Source organism: Puma concolor, chromosome D1, assembly GCF_028749965.1.
Source record: "Puma concolor isolate L17-30 chromosome D1, mPumCon1.1.hap2, whole genome shotgun sequence".
In the NCBI taxonomy this organism is placed as follows: Eukaryota; Metazoa; Chordata; class Mammalia; order Carnivora; family Felidae; genus Puma; species Puma concolor.
Genome location: NC_141676.1, coordinates 5,746,898 through 5,760,411, shown reverse-complemented (window position 1 = coordinate 5,760,411; position 13,514 = coordinate 5,746,898). Strand labels below are relative to the sequence as shown.

Below are 13,514 nucleotides of genomic sequence, written 5' to 3'. Positions count from 1 at the left end.
CTACGGCCACACAGCACCCAAGAGGCAGAGCCGGGACGGGAACCCCGAATCTCCGCCATGGGATCCCCCCAGCACCCCCAAATCCTGCAGTCCCCTGGCCCCAGGGCAACCTCTCGCCAGGTCCCGACCCGAGCGCCCTCGCCCCCATCCGGCCCCTCCCTCCTCCCCCATATTTAGCGCGAATCCGATCCGGGGCTGGGCGGGGAGCTACTTAACGCGGCCCCGGTGTTCTGGAGAGCGCCGAGCGCAGCGGAGCCAGGAGCCCGAGCAAGATGATGATGGTTATGCAGCCCGAGGGTCTGGGGGTCAGGGAGGGGCCCTTCGCGGGCGGCGGCGGGGGCGGCGAGTACATGGAACAGGAGGAGGACTGGGACCGCGACCTACTGCTGGACCCGGCCTGGGAGAAGCAGCAGCGGAAAGTGAGTGCTCACCCATTTCCACATGGCAAAACTGAGGCCTGAGAAGACGGGCGGTTTGTCCTTGGCATCTCAGCAGGTCTGGGGCAGAGCCTGTCTTAACCCGGAGAGCCACTCCCTATCCCAGGCTCTGCCCATCAGTCCTCTGCCGTCCCCTAGGTCTGGAAGAGAGGGCTGGGAGCGCTCATGAGGGGTTTAGGATAACCAGTAGAGTTTCTGGGGTCCCCACCCCTCAGGGTTCATTACCCAGTGCCCACTGCCCCACTTCTGTTGGCGAAAAGGGATTGGGTGAAGCCCAGGAGATCCAAGTTTGGGGAGCGTGGGGAGAATAATCTTTCTCCCCACACCACCAACCCTCTAGTTAAATATCCTAGACCCCACCCAGAGGACTTGCAGCTGGGCAACTGGTGGACCTCGGAGTGTACGGGAGGAGGGAACCATCCCAGACCCCTCCCCACTCTCTTCTCTCTATTCTCTCCACCCTGGGGTTCATTTCGACTCCATCCCAATTGTCAAATGAGGAACCTGAAGCCCCGAAACGGGCAGAGAGAGAACCCAAATCATATGCTGTCAGAAAGCAGGACCCCCCTCCCAACCTGAGAGTCCTTGCCCCTTGTCTGCCCCACCCCCACTCCTTCTCAAGATACCCCTTCCCACCCCAGAGGCCCTAAGTCCGCTGAAAAGGCCACAGGGTCAAGGAGGAGGGGAGCCTGGGTCCCCTTACACAGTAACCTGACGCTCCGGCCAGATGGACACTTTGTGCTGAGGCAGCGCCTTGAGGGAGCTGGAGTGGGCACACGGGCAGCTGCTGCCCAGGCCCAGCCTTGTAGGGCACTCGGGCCCCCTCCCTGATCTATTTTCACTCCCAGACTTTCCCAAGTGGAGGGGGCAGAACACCTGGGTTCCCAAAAGAGAAAATGATCCGGGCTGGAGTGAGGAAACTTTGGGGAGTGGCAGGCCAGGGGTAGGGAGGACACCATGAAGTCATCGGACCCCGCTCAGCATTTGCCAACAGTGTGCGACTCCAGGAAAGGGCAGGGAACAGGAGTGCTCGGTGGAATTTGCAGGATCTGAGAATCCTAGGGTTTAGAATCAGAGCACTCCTGCTGGGTTAGATGACAGGAGATGACCCCAGAGACTGGCAGGCTCAGCTGACTAGGCTGGGGTGCCCCCGGTGACACGTTTCCCCTCAAGCTCCTCCCGCACCTGTCTCCGAGCAAGGCTGCGGTCCTTGGGTCTGGCCATCTCCCGGTGATGTCATCCCTGCCCCTGGCTCCAGCTGCCATCTGTTCTGCCACAACCCCTATCCCTACCCCACCCACCATGTTTCTCTCAGGTCCGGGTCCGCCCGCCCTTCATAAGACACGTGCTAGTCTGTAACTTGCCTTCATCACTTAACAAAATAGCAGGGATATCCTTCTAACTCAACCTAGAGCCGCCCGCCTCATCCATTCATTCAACGGCTGCACAACGTAGACGCTCTGGAAATTAATCAACATGTCTGGGAGTTGGCCATTCCAGAGTTTCTTTCTCCTCCAACTTGAGCATCTCTGTGCTCATCCTCAGCCCCACTCCACCCCTGCACTTCCTCTGGGTCTTGGAGCACTCGATGCCTGAGTCCTCTTCGTTCAACCTCATTCAAAAACATTCATTCGGTATTTCTTAGGGAGATCCTACTATGGGCCAGGTGCTGTTTTAGGTGTCAGGAATTCAGCAGGAAACAAAACAAAGCCTCTGCCTCAGGGAGCTTACAGTTCAGCAAGGAAAAGAGTTTCTACCCCATCTGTCTGATCCTGCCCTATGCCGCCTCACTGACACCCTTCCTCTCTCACCCTGGTCCTGGGCACCACCTCCTCACCTCTCCCTTCTGCTCTGCCAAGCCATTTGCCTCCACTCTGTAACCAGGAAGAGCTTTCTAAGACACTTTTCTGCCCACCTCCCTCTGCCTGAAAGCTTCCCTCTCTTCCCTGTTGCCCTCAGGATCGAGTTGAAAGTCCCTGGCTTAGCACCCAAGATCGTGCATGACCTGGCCCCTGCCGCCCCTCCGGCCTGCTTCTCACCACTTATACCCCAACACCCCCAGCTTCATTCCAGCGGCACCCAGATAGCTATAGCCCCACAGACCTCACAGCTGTTTCTCCCTGCTGAGCATTTGCCCGTGGCGCTGGCCCTGCCTGGCGTGCCCTTGCCTGCCCTTCTCTGTCTGAATAATTCCTGCCCTTCCATTGCAGCTCAGATCAGATAGTAGCCTCCTCCAGGAGGCCCCCCATCTGATTTGAAGAGTTCTTTCCCTCCTCTCCCTGACACTAGTCTCTCCCAGCACTTCTCAGACCAACGTGACTCTTCAATTGACCGTGAGCTCCTTTACGGCAGGGACCACATCTCATTAAGAGTCATGTTTATCAAAGGAAAGAATGCCCCTTCCTCCGCCATGGAACCCCCACCCAGTCCTGCCTCTCCTCCCTGCCTTATCTAGACCCAGAGCATCTCAGACTCTGAGTTTGGAGGGAACTACAGAGAATCCGACTGCCTTCTCCTGTGCTTGGGGCCCCAACCAGTAGTGCTCAGACTCCCTTGTATACCTCCAGTAACGGGAAGCTCACTTTCTTTCCTTAGCAACGACAGTCCTTCAAGTATTTAAAGCATCATCTTTCACATCCAGCTCTAAGGACAGCTGAAAAGCTGGTCTGGGGAAGGGAAGCTATCTGAGGGAAATAATTCCAATTGACTTCCAGGGCCACCTCCCAGAATTCATTGCTCTGTGGTGGGGGAATGCTCTGAATTCTAGAATCCTGCCAGATTGGAGGAAGAAAGACCTGGGACATCGTGAAGTCTGGGCGATTAATTGTACAAATGGGGAGACTGAGCCCAAGAAAGGGCAAGGGGTGCACCCTGGGCCACAGTGAGTGAGTTGGAGCCCAAGGATAGATTCTACCAAGGACTCTGTGGCTAATGGCAGAATCCAGGGCTTGAAGGCTTGATAGGTTGGTGGAAACTTGTGCACCAGGCTGCACCAGGTCACGCCCATCCCCAATATACACCCAACTGCACAGCAGCCCCCCCCTCCCATCCCAGACAGAGGCTGAGGCTGAGGATGACTCCAGGGAGAGGGGAAGGGCAGTCACCTCCAGGAGCCGTGTTAGGCTGCGCTTGTGCCCAGATGATCCTCTGCGACCTGCAAAGCTCTCACACCCTCACGTTCTACTTGGAGGCCCATTCACAACAGCCCCGGGAGGGCAGTGGGGCTGAGATAATAGTAACACGGGTGCACAGTTCCTCAGGCACAACCCTCAGAGCCGGACATGCTTCAGTCCAGAATTTTTCAGGCCTTAGAAGGGCGGTATCACCCTGCATTGGCCCTTGTGTGTGGGAGGGCCCCACACTTCGGAGCGTATGCTTTACAATTTTTCTAATTCGCCCTCAGGTGCTTGAGACTGACCGGAACTGGTGTGTCCCAGGTCCAAACTGGGACCTGTGCGGGCCCCAGCGCCCACTTTTCCTTTTCTAGGAGAATTAAAGCTCAGAGAGAGAAAAGGACTTGCATGGCAAGTCAGTGGCTGGGCCAGGACTTGAATCGGGGGCCCGGGCTCTGAGATCTACCCTGATGTCCCCCAGAGCCGGCGCTAGGGTCTAAGTGCTGTCCTCTGCCCCCCAGACCTTCACTGCCTGGTGCAACTCACACCTGCGCAAGGCCGGCACCCAGATTGAAAACATCGAGGAGGATTTCCGCAATGGCCTCAAACTCATGTTACTCTTGGAGGTCATTTCAGGTGAGGGGCGCGAATCAATGCACCGGGACCCTGGGACCTAGGAGAATCCGGAGAGCTGGGGGAACGCGGCAGCAGAGTGCTGGAGGGGATGAAGTGGGGGAGGGGGAAGTTTGAGGACAGGGTCTTCAGCTTTTTCTTGTGACCTCTGACCCTTGACCTCTCCTCTTACACCCAGGAGAGAGGCTACCCAGGCCAGACAAAGGCAAGATGCGCTTCCACAAGATCGCCAACGTCAACAAGGCCCTGGACTTCATTGCCAGCAAGGGGGTTAAGCTGGTGTCCATTGGTGCCGAAGGTAGGGAGGCGGCAGGAGAAGACCTGGGAGGGGGTTGGAGGGCGGTCCCCGCATCAAGTCGCTTCTGTGAGCCTCAGTCTCTTCACCCACGGAGTCGACCATCCAGGCCTCTTGGGAGGGGCTGTTAAGGGGCAAACGTGCCCAAAGTGCTGGCACAGGACCTGGCGCTGGTAGGTGTTCCGGGATTGAACACTTACTAGGTACCGGCTCTGGGATGGGGGACAAGGGCCGGAGAGCGGAGCAGGAGGGAAGGCAGCTGAGGTGGTACAGGCCCTGAATGTCGGCTGGAATCCATCCCCACTCCCCACCCTGCAGAGATTGTTGACGGGAACCTGAAGATGACCCTGGGCATGATCTGGACCATCATCCTTCGCTTCGCCATCCAGGACATCTCTGTGGAGGGTGAGTGGTGGGGAAGCGGTAGAGTGGGAGGGCTGGCCCAGACCCCTCTCCCCAGCTAATAGCTCTCCCCACCCCCACCCAGAAACCTCGGCCAAGGAAGGCTTGCTCCTGTGGTGCCAGCGGAAGACAGCGCCGTACCGCAACGTCAACGTGCAGAACTTCCACACCAGGTCTGTCAGCCGGTCAGCACATGCACACGGGCCTCTGCTGGGCTCTGGGGCACAGAGCTGGCCCCTATCACAAGCCCCAGGAGAGGAGAGGTCACAGCCAAGTTCCTGGCACAGTGTCTGAAAATAGGAGGACTCAGTCGATGTTGCGATGGAATCCAGGAGGGTGAGGGAGGGTGCATTGGAGGCATCCCTGGAACCACATTCCAGCCAGAGGGGACCTTGTAAGCAAAAATATCTAGATATTGGTGTGGCCCAAGGACAGGGTATGTGAAGGAATCATGATAAGCTTGGAGGAGATGGTCCAACTCTGGTAATGAAAGGCTTCAAATGCCAAGCCAAGGAGTTTAGACAACTCCATTTTACTGATGAGGCTGTCCTGATGGGGATGCTCCTGGAGTGAGGGAAGCACAGAGCCTCGGCTCGAATCCGGGACTGACCCCCACTTCTGTCTGTCCAGCTGGAAGGATGGCCTGGCTCTCTGTGCTCTCATCCACCGACACCGCCCTGACCTCATCGACTATGCCAAGCTGCGCAAGGTAGGCCTCTGTCACTCCCAGCCCCGACTCCCCACCTCTGCCCTCAGCTGCCGTTTCACCTGTCCCTGCTCCTGCCCATCTAGGATGACCCCATTGGCAACCTAAACACTGCCTTTGAGGTGGCGGAGAAATACTTGGACATCCCCAGGATGTTGGATGCCGAAGGTGAGAGGAAGTCTAGCCTGGGCGAGGACTCCACTTACTGACCAATGGCGTGGTCCCACCCTCTCACCTTTGCCCCTGCTCTTCCCTCCTCCTGGAATTCTCTCCCCTCCCCCTCCTCTCCCCCCCCCCCCTGCCTCCATCAGAATCCTTCCTGCCCAAGGCCCCCTTCTCCAGGAGCCCTCTGTCATTCCTGCCTACCCCTCACCAGCCAGTGGAAGCAGCCTCTCCTCTTCTTCCCTCATGGTGCCACCTTCTGTCTCAGATCTGTTAGCTGGGTACCTGGGAGCATGGAGCTCCTTAAGGGCAGGCCCTGCCTCTTGTCCCTGTGCCCAGTCAAGTCTTCAGTCAATCGAAGCAGCAAACATTTTCTGAGCACCTACTGTGCCCGGTGCCCTGGGTCTGTGGGCACCAATGGATGAGGACTTGGGGAAAAGACAGAAGACAGGTGGACCCACAGAGGGATGGGATGGTTAGAGACACCGGGCAGTGTGGGCTGGTGCTTCTTGAGGGCTGCGTGTCTGCTCACTCACCCGCTCCCTTACGCTTTTCTCACCCCACAGAGGGGCAGGTTGCTGGACACTGGGGTGATTGGGGAGGGCTCCAGGGAAGAGGCAGACGCTAGGTTTGGGGTAGCTGGCGGTTGGTAACTGTGACTAGATGTCTCCACCCTTACCGTCTCGAGGGAGCTCTCTGCCTTGTTAGGGGCGTGAGCCCATTCCTCAAGCCTGGCTTTGGGCAATAAATACCTGTATCTCACTGCTGTCCCCTAGACATCGTGAACACCCCAAAGCCTGATGAGAAGGCCATCATGACCTATGTTTCCTGCTTCTACCACGCCTTCGCCGGGGCTGAGCAGGTAAGGGGGCCCCCCGCTACTGCTGCCTGGGCTGGGCTTGTGGTCCGACGTTTGGAGGTGCTGGGCCCCATGTGGGTGGGAGTGCCACTGTCCCAGCCACATATACTCAGTCTCTGGGGAACTCAGAAGCAGAGGCATCCGGTCTGGGAGCTCCCTCCTCATCCTAAAAGATGTGCTCCCCTACCTGCACGGATCCAAATTGTAAGGGCTTTACGGAGGAAAGCTGTGTCAGGGAAAGCAGTAGCTCATTCTAGTGCCCACCTTTTCGGCCTCCCGCGACAGGCAGAGACGGCTGCCAACAGGATCTGTAAGGTGCTGGCTGTGAACCAGGAGAACGAGAAGCTGATGGAGGAGTACGAGAAGCTTGCCAGTGAGGTGAGACTGAGGCCAGAGAGGGCCCTTCCCCTTCCCCTACCTGTGCTCCGCCAACCCCGGCCCAAGCCCGGGCCCACAGAGCCTCCCTCACCCCAGGGCCTTGGCCTTGGCCTTCTCCAGCCTCTTCCTGCCATCTTCACTCATCTCCTGCCCTCTGCTGCCTGTCCAAGCTCCTGGTCATTCACTGATTCCCTCATCATTCATTGCTTTACTCATTCATTTATCTGTTCACTCATATGTAGGCAGTCTCATGACCCTTTGCTCTGTGCTAGCCTATGCTGGTCCCTGGACTCAGACATTTACCATCCCACTCCTTCCCTGATTAGCGGGGACCCCCATTCTGCTGGAGGCCCCTCCTTCCGGCCACAGCCCGGGGTGTGGGTGGACAGGGGTGGAAGGGGCGAGCAGACTGGCTCAGAGCTCTCTGCGCTGCACCTGCCTGGCCCTGGCAGCTGCTGGAATGGATCCGCCGCACCATACCGTGGCTGGAGAACCGTGTGGGCGAGCCCAGCATGAGTGCCATGCAGCGCAAGCTGGAGGACTTCCGGGACTACCGGCGCCTGCACAAGCCGCCCCGAGTGCAGGAGAAGTGCCAGCTGGAAATCAACTTCAATACGCTGCAGACCAAGCTGCGGCTGAGCCACCGGCCCGCCTTCATGCCCTCGGAGGGCAAGCTCGTCTCGGTGAGCCAGGCCGGGGATGGGGTGACCCCCGTTCTGCCCACCTCCTCTGGGCGACATTGGGCTCTGTGTCCCCATCTGTACAATGGGCATACCGTGACGGAAGACACCTCTGCCTGTCCCACAGGACATCGCCAACGCATGGCGTGGGCTGGAGCAGGTGGAGAAAGGCTACGAGGACTGGCTGCTCTCGGAGATCCGTCGCCTGCAGCGGCTCCAGCACCTGGCTGAGAAATTCCAGCAGAAGGCCTCCTTGCACGAAACCTGGACCCGGGGTAGGTACACCTCATGGGGCTTGGGTCTGTCCTGGGGTGAAAACTGGTATGTGGGGGAGGGGGGTCCTGGCAAAATGCACAGGTCAGGAGCACTTGTTCTGCCAGGAACTAGGGAGGTGGGCTGGGGGTGGGGACCTGTTTTCCAGTCCTACCCTGACTTGCTGTGCGACCAAGTCACTTCTCCTCTTTGTGCCACGGCTTCTTCATCTGTGAACTTCAAGCCCTGTCTCCCAGCTCTGGCCTTCTGTAGGTCTGCTCTGATTAATCTGTCATTTAGCATTTTATTTGTACATGTAGCAGGTGAGTCCTCAATGCTAACAGCAATTATGTTATACTCAAAGCATATTGGTGGCAAAATACTGCATGAGTCAAATATAACACTCTGTACGAAAACATTCATTCCGTACTCTACCAGGGATTTTAATCCTACAAATAAATGAATTCTGTCAAAAATAATGAACAAAATAAGTAAATAAATAAGTACATAAACAAATAAATAAATAAATAAATAAATAAATAAATAAATAAAATAACGAACAAACATCTGATAATGGATTATGGGCACAAAGAATAACAATGCTTTGATATAAAAACTCCCTAAATACACAGCCATTTTGTGACTCTTAAGGGGTTTCTGAATCTTTAAGCCTGTTACCAGCTCTGCAAGATGCGAAGGTACTCAATAAATTGTCGCTGCTGCAATTATTATTATTGTAGTTTTATCTGTGTAATTATGGTAATTCACTCTGAAAGCACTTTTATATTCATCATTCATTCATCCAACAAATATTCCTAGAAGGTCTACCAAGGGTCAGGCACTGTGGCAGGCACTGGGGAAACTGGTGAGCAAAGGTCAGGGGCTCATTAGTCGTTGGGAGGTAGTTCGATATGCAATAATACCCGAACTGTACCAAGGGCCACCCTGAAACGTGCAGGATCCGGGGACGCTGACGTGATTTACAGGTCATGCCCTGGAACAGGAGCTTCACTTCTAGGCCGATAGGCCGGGCAGGTGTGACCACCTGCATTTCACAGATGAGGAATCTCCAAGGTCACGCAGCCTCGCTCGAACCCCCTCTCCCGCCGTGGCCGCCGCTGGGTGACCCGAGCCGGTCCTTTCTCTGAGTAGGGAAGGAGGACATGCTGAGCCAGCGCGACTACGAGACGGCCTCGCTGCAGGAGGTGCGGGCGTTGCTGCGGCGCCACGAGGCCTTTGAGAGCGACCTGGCGGCGCACCAGGACCGCGTGGAGCACATCGCCGCTCTGGCCCAGGAGCTCAAGTAGGCGTGGCCCGCCTCCCGGCTCGCCCCGGTGACAACGCCCCTACCTGGCTTCGTCCCTCCGCCCACCCGGGCTCCCCGCTGCCCTCAAGTCAGCAGCCCTGCCTTGGTGCTCACGTCTCTCCCCGTCACCACTTGCTCCTCCCCTCCTCCCGTAATCCTGTCCTGTCCCCACCTGGGACCCGCACTTCCTACCCGTGCTTGGCCTGCCTCACCCTCCTGGGCCACCCCTAACCTGGCCGCCCCCTTCAGCCCCCTTCAGCTCCGTGGCCGGTTCTCCCAAAACCTCCCCATCAGCCTTGACCACGCCCCCCACCTCCTGTACACCCGCCCCTTCTCGAGCAATCCCACCCTTGAAACACGACCCACCTCCCACATCCGAGCTCCCCGAGGGACTGGAGCTGAGGATCTGCCGGCAGCCCCTACCCAGAGATCACACTGGAACCCCCATCTCCACCCCCAGGACTGCCCTGCTTCCCTCACACCTCCCCTGACACCCCCGCCTTCATTTGGGGCACAGGTTCCAGTCCCAGGAGGACAGTCAGGTGGAAATCTGGGCTGTGGTCTGACCCCACGATCATCCCTTTTCTCGCCCCCAGTGAGCTGGACTACCATGATGCGGCCTCGGTGAACAGCCGTTGCCAGGCCATCTGTGACCAGTGGGACAACCTGGGCACACTGACCCAGAAGAGGAGGGACGCGCTGGAGGTGGGCTTGGGGGCCAGAGAACTGGGGGCTGGAGACCGGAGGCTGGTGAGGCGCCTGTGGGCAGGCTGCTGACTCACCATCCCCATGGCTCCTAGCGGATGGAGAAGCTCCTGGAGACCATTGACCAGCTGCAGCTGGAGTTTGCCCGGCGGGCGGCACCCTTCAACAACTGGCTGGATGGTGCCGTGGAGGACCTGCAGGATGTGTGGCTGGTGCACTCAGTGGAGGAGACCCAGGTGGATGCGGGGGTTCTGGGTGCGGGGGTGCTGGATGGGATGATGGGGAAGCTGGCCTGGAATCCTGTCAGCCATTCTTTTGGGTTCCTGGAGAATGGGGGTGGGAGGGAAACCCCAGTTCCCAACCAAGTGTTAGGCTGGGAGACTGGAGGCCTGGGTTGAGCCAGCCCTGCCAGGGACCTGCTGGGTGGCCTGGAGCACGCTGCTGCCCTGTTGCCTGTGGGAAGTGAAGGGTGCTGGCTGATGCTTCCTGTCGTTCCCAGAGCCTGCTGACTGCACACGACCAATTCAAGGCTACGTTGCCCGAGGCTGACCGAGAAAGAGGGGCCATCCTGGGTATCCAGGGTGAGATCCAGAAGATCTGCCAAACGTACGGGCTGCGGCCCAGCCTCACCAACCCCTACATCAACCTCACACCGCAGGACATCAACGCTAAGTGGGATATGGTCAGTACTGCCTGTGACCTCTCCCTGCCTCCCACCCACTCCTGTGCATTCTAACTGCCCTGAAACCTCAGATGTCCCAAGATATGGAGAACCAAGTCCGCCTTGGGATCTGGGGTCTCTCAGACTTCATGTAGCCCTGGATAAGTCACCCTTCCTGTCATGGCCCCGTCTGTAAAATGGCTATAACAGCAGCATTTTCCTGTATTGAGCCTGGGTGTGGACATCTTTATAAAACAACCTAGGTTAGCTATCAGTTATATCATCAGCACCGTTTCACAGATGAGGAGACAAGAGGTCAAATGACTTGTCCAAGAGCTTGTCCATACAGCCCAGACATCTTGGCTCAGAGCTGCAGGGCCTGTTTTAGGGGTCGGAGCCCACCTCCCCTCAAAGCCATCTTCTCGCTCCCAGAGCTGACCCATGCACAAGCACCCTCCTTCCTAGGTCCGAAAGCTGGTGCCCAGCCGTGACCAGACGCTGCAGGAGGAGCTGGCCCGGCAGCAGGTGAACGAGAGGCTCCGGAGACAGTTTGCAGCTCAAGCCAATGCTGTTGGGCCCTGGATCCAGGCGAAGGTGGAGGTAAGGCTTGGATGGTGCGGTCGAGCTGGGGGAGTGGGGCCAGGGCCAGGCCACAGGGAGCTCACATCCCGCCTGGGTCCCCCTACAGGAGGTGGGGCGCCTAGCAACAGGGATGGCCGGGTCTCTGGAGGAACAGATGGCCGGGCTGCGGCAACAGGAGCAGAACATCATCAACTACAAGAGCAACATTGACCGGCTGGAGGGCGACCACCAGCTTCTGCAGGAGAGCCTGGTGTTCGACAACAAGCACACCGTCTACAGCATGGAGGTGGGATCCACTTGCTGAGGAGAGAGGGGAGGTGGCACTGGCCAGGGAAGCCTGGGGGCAGCCGTGGCCGGACATAGCACGTCTGCCCCAGGAGGGTCCCCAGTTCAGCTTGTCCAGGTCCCCCAGTGTATCCATGGGGATACTGAGATCTGGAGAGGGGAAGTGACCAGTCCAGAGTCACACAGGAGTCTAAAGCCAGGCCAGGTCTTGCCATGACCAGTTGATCAACACTTAATACGTAACAAGTCGCCAGACTGCAAGGCAGGAAGGGCCGCTGGAGGCCACTCAGTGGAACCTCCAGATAGGGACACAGCCCCAATAAGGTGGAAGACTCTCCCAGGGGCACACAGCAGATTGGAAGTGAAGCTAGCACCAGCGGCCAGGCACTGGCCGCCCGCTGACTTGGCCCACCACCGACCCCGCAGCACATCCGCGTAGGCTGGGAGCAGCTGCTCACCTCCATCGCCCGCACTATCAATGAGGTGGAGAACCAGGTACTGACCCGAGACGCCAAGGGCCTGAGCCAGGAGCAGCTCAACGAGTTCCGGGCGTCCTTCAACCACTTTGACCGGGTCAGCAGGGGCCCAGCCCCGTGGGGTGGTGGACCTGGGGGCCAGGGCGGGGGGTTGGCAGACCAAGTCTGACATCCACTCATGCGCTACAGAAGCGGAATGGGATGATGGAGCCTGATGACTTCCGAGCTTGCCTCATCTCCATGGGCTATGACCTGGTGAGTGCCCCCAGACCGCATCGCAGGAGCCCCATCAGTGCCTCTCTCCTGCATACCGATCACCTACTGCACCCCTCCCCCCTCCTCGTGCACTTCATTTCCTCATCACACCCACCGGGGCTGGGCAAAATTACCTCCTTTCACGCAGGGCCATCAAAGGCTCAGAGAGGTGAATTAACTTGCTCAAGGACACAGCTAGCATTTGGATCTGGTTCTATGTGACTCAAAAGCCTGAGCTTGTGGTACCCCTGGGTGCCTCAGTTGTTTGAGTGTCTAACTCTTGATTTTGGCTGTCACGATCCCAGGGTCCTGGGACTGAGCCCTGCGTTGGGCTCTGTGCTGAGCATGGAGCCTACTTAAGATTCTCTCTCAAAAATAAAAATAAGTTTTAAAAGAAAAAAACAAAAGGGCCTTAGCTTGCAACATTTCCCCCCAGAGAAACAGCACTACAGAGAGCTCCAGAAAAAAAGATCAGGACCAAAGGGCAATAGGGGACATTGCCAGGAACAGGAAGCAGTTTTTAGCTTAGTAGAAAGGACTTCCTATAAAGCCAGAGCTAAGCTGCGGCACCGTCTATGGAGGGAAGAGAGCACTTTGTAACTGGGGTCATCAAGCCAAAGCTGGACAGTCCCCAGAAAGGGACATCAGGAGTCCTCTGGCTTCAGCACCCATGCGCATGGTGCCTGGCCTCTATCCCTGCAGGGAGAAGTGGAGTTTGCTCGCATTATGACCATGGTGGACCCCAACGCAGCCGGAGTTGTGACCTTCCAGGCATTCATTGACTTCATGACACGAGAGACAGCCGAGACCGACACAGCTGAACAAGTTGTGGCCTCCTTCAAGATCCTGGCAGGAGATAAGGTGAGTCCTGGGTGGTGGAGAGGGCTGGCGGGCTGGGACAAGGAACAGGATCTGGGGGTCCTCAATAACCTTTTCTCCCCCAGAACTACATCACCCCTGAGGAGCTGCGGCGGGAGCTCCCAGCTGAGCAGGCCGAGTATTGCATCCGCCGTATGGCACCCTACAAAGGCTCTGGGGCTCCAGCTGGTGCTCTGGACTATGTGGCCTTCTCCAGTGCCCTCTATGGGGAGAGTGACCTCTGACCTCAATCCCTAAAGTTCTCTACATGAGTCAGAGAGAGGAGACTCCCTCTGGCTGATTCCATCCATCTCTTGGAGCAAAGGCCTCAGAGAACGGCCAGCCACGTATTTCTGAATAAAGAGCCATCCGTGAGCCTCTCTCCATCTCCTTTTGGTTCCTGAAGCAGACACTGGACCCTCATGCTCCTGAGCAGGATCAGCTGCCCAACCTTAACCCTCCAGGGATC

At 57.5% G+C, this 13,514-nt stretch overlaps 1 protein-coding gene across 1 annotated transcript; it reads left to right on the top strand.

The window, feature by feature from the left end:
* The first annotated feature begins 228 nt into the window (after positions 1-228).
* Positions 229-13,425, top strand: ACTN3 (actinin alpha 3). Its single transcript, XM_025915447.2, has 21 exons — positions 229-419; positions 4,072-4,186; positions 4,362-4,481; positions 4,797-4,883; positions 4,966-5,053; positions 5,511-5,589; positions 5,673-5,754; positions 6,525-6,610; positions 6,893-6,985; positions 7,438-7,668; positions 7,793-7,940; positions 9,070-9,220; positions 9,820-9,928; positions 10,024-10,164; positions 10,428-10,610; positions 11,055-11,189; positions 11,278-11,457; positions 11,883-12,029; positions 12,122-12,187; positions 12,890-13,048; positions 13,132-13,425. Exons 1-21 carry the CDS (start codon positions 273-275, stop codon positions 13,288-13,290), a joined length of 2,706 nt encoding a protein of 901 aa, XP_025771232.1. The 5' UTR covers positions 229-272; the 3' UTR covers positions 13,291-13,425.
* Positions 13,426-13,514: the final 89 nt, after the last annotated feature.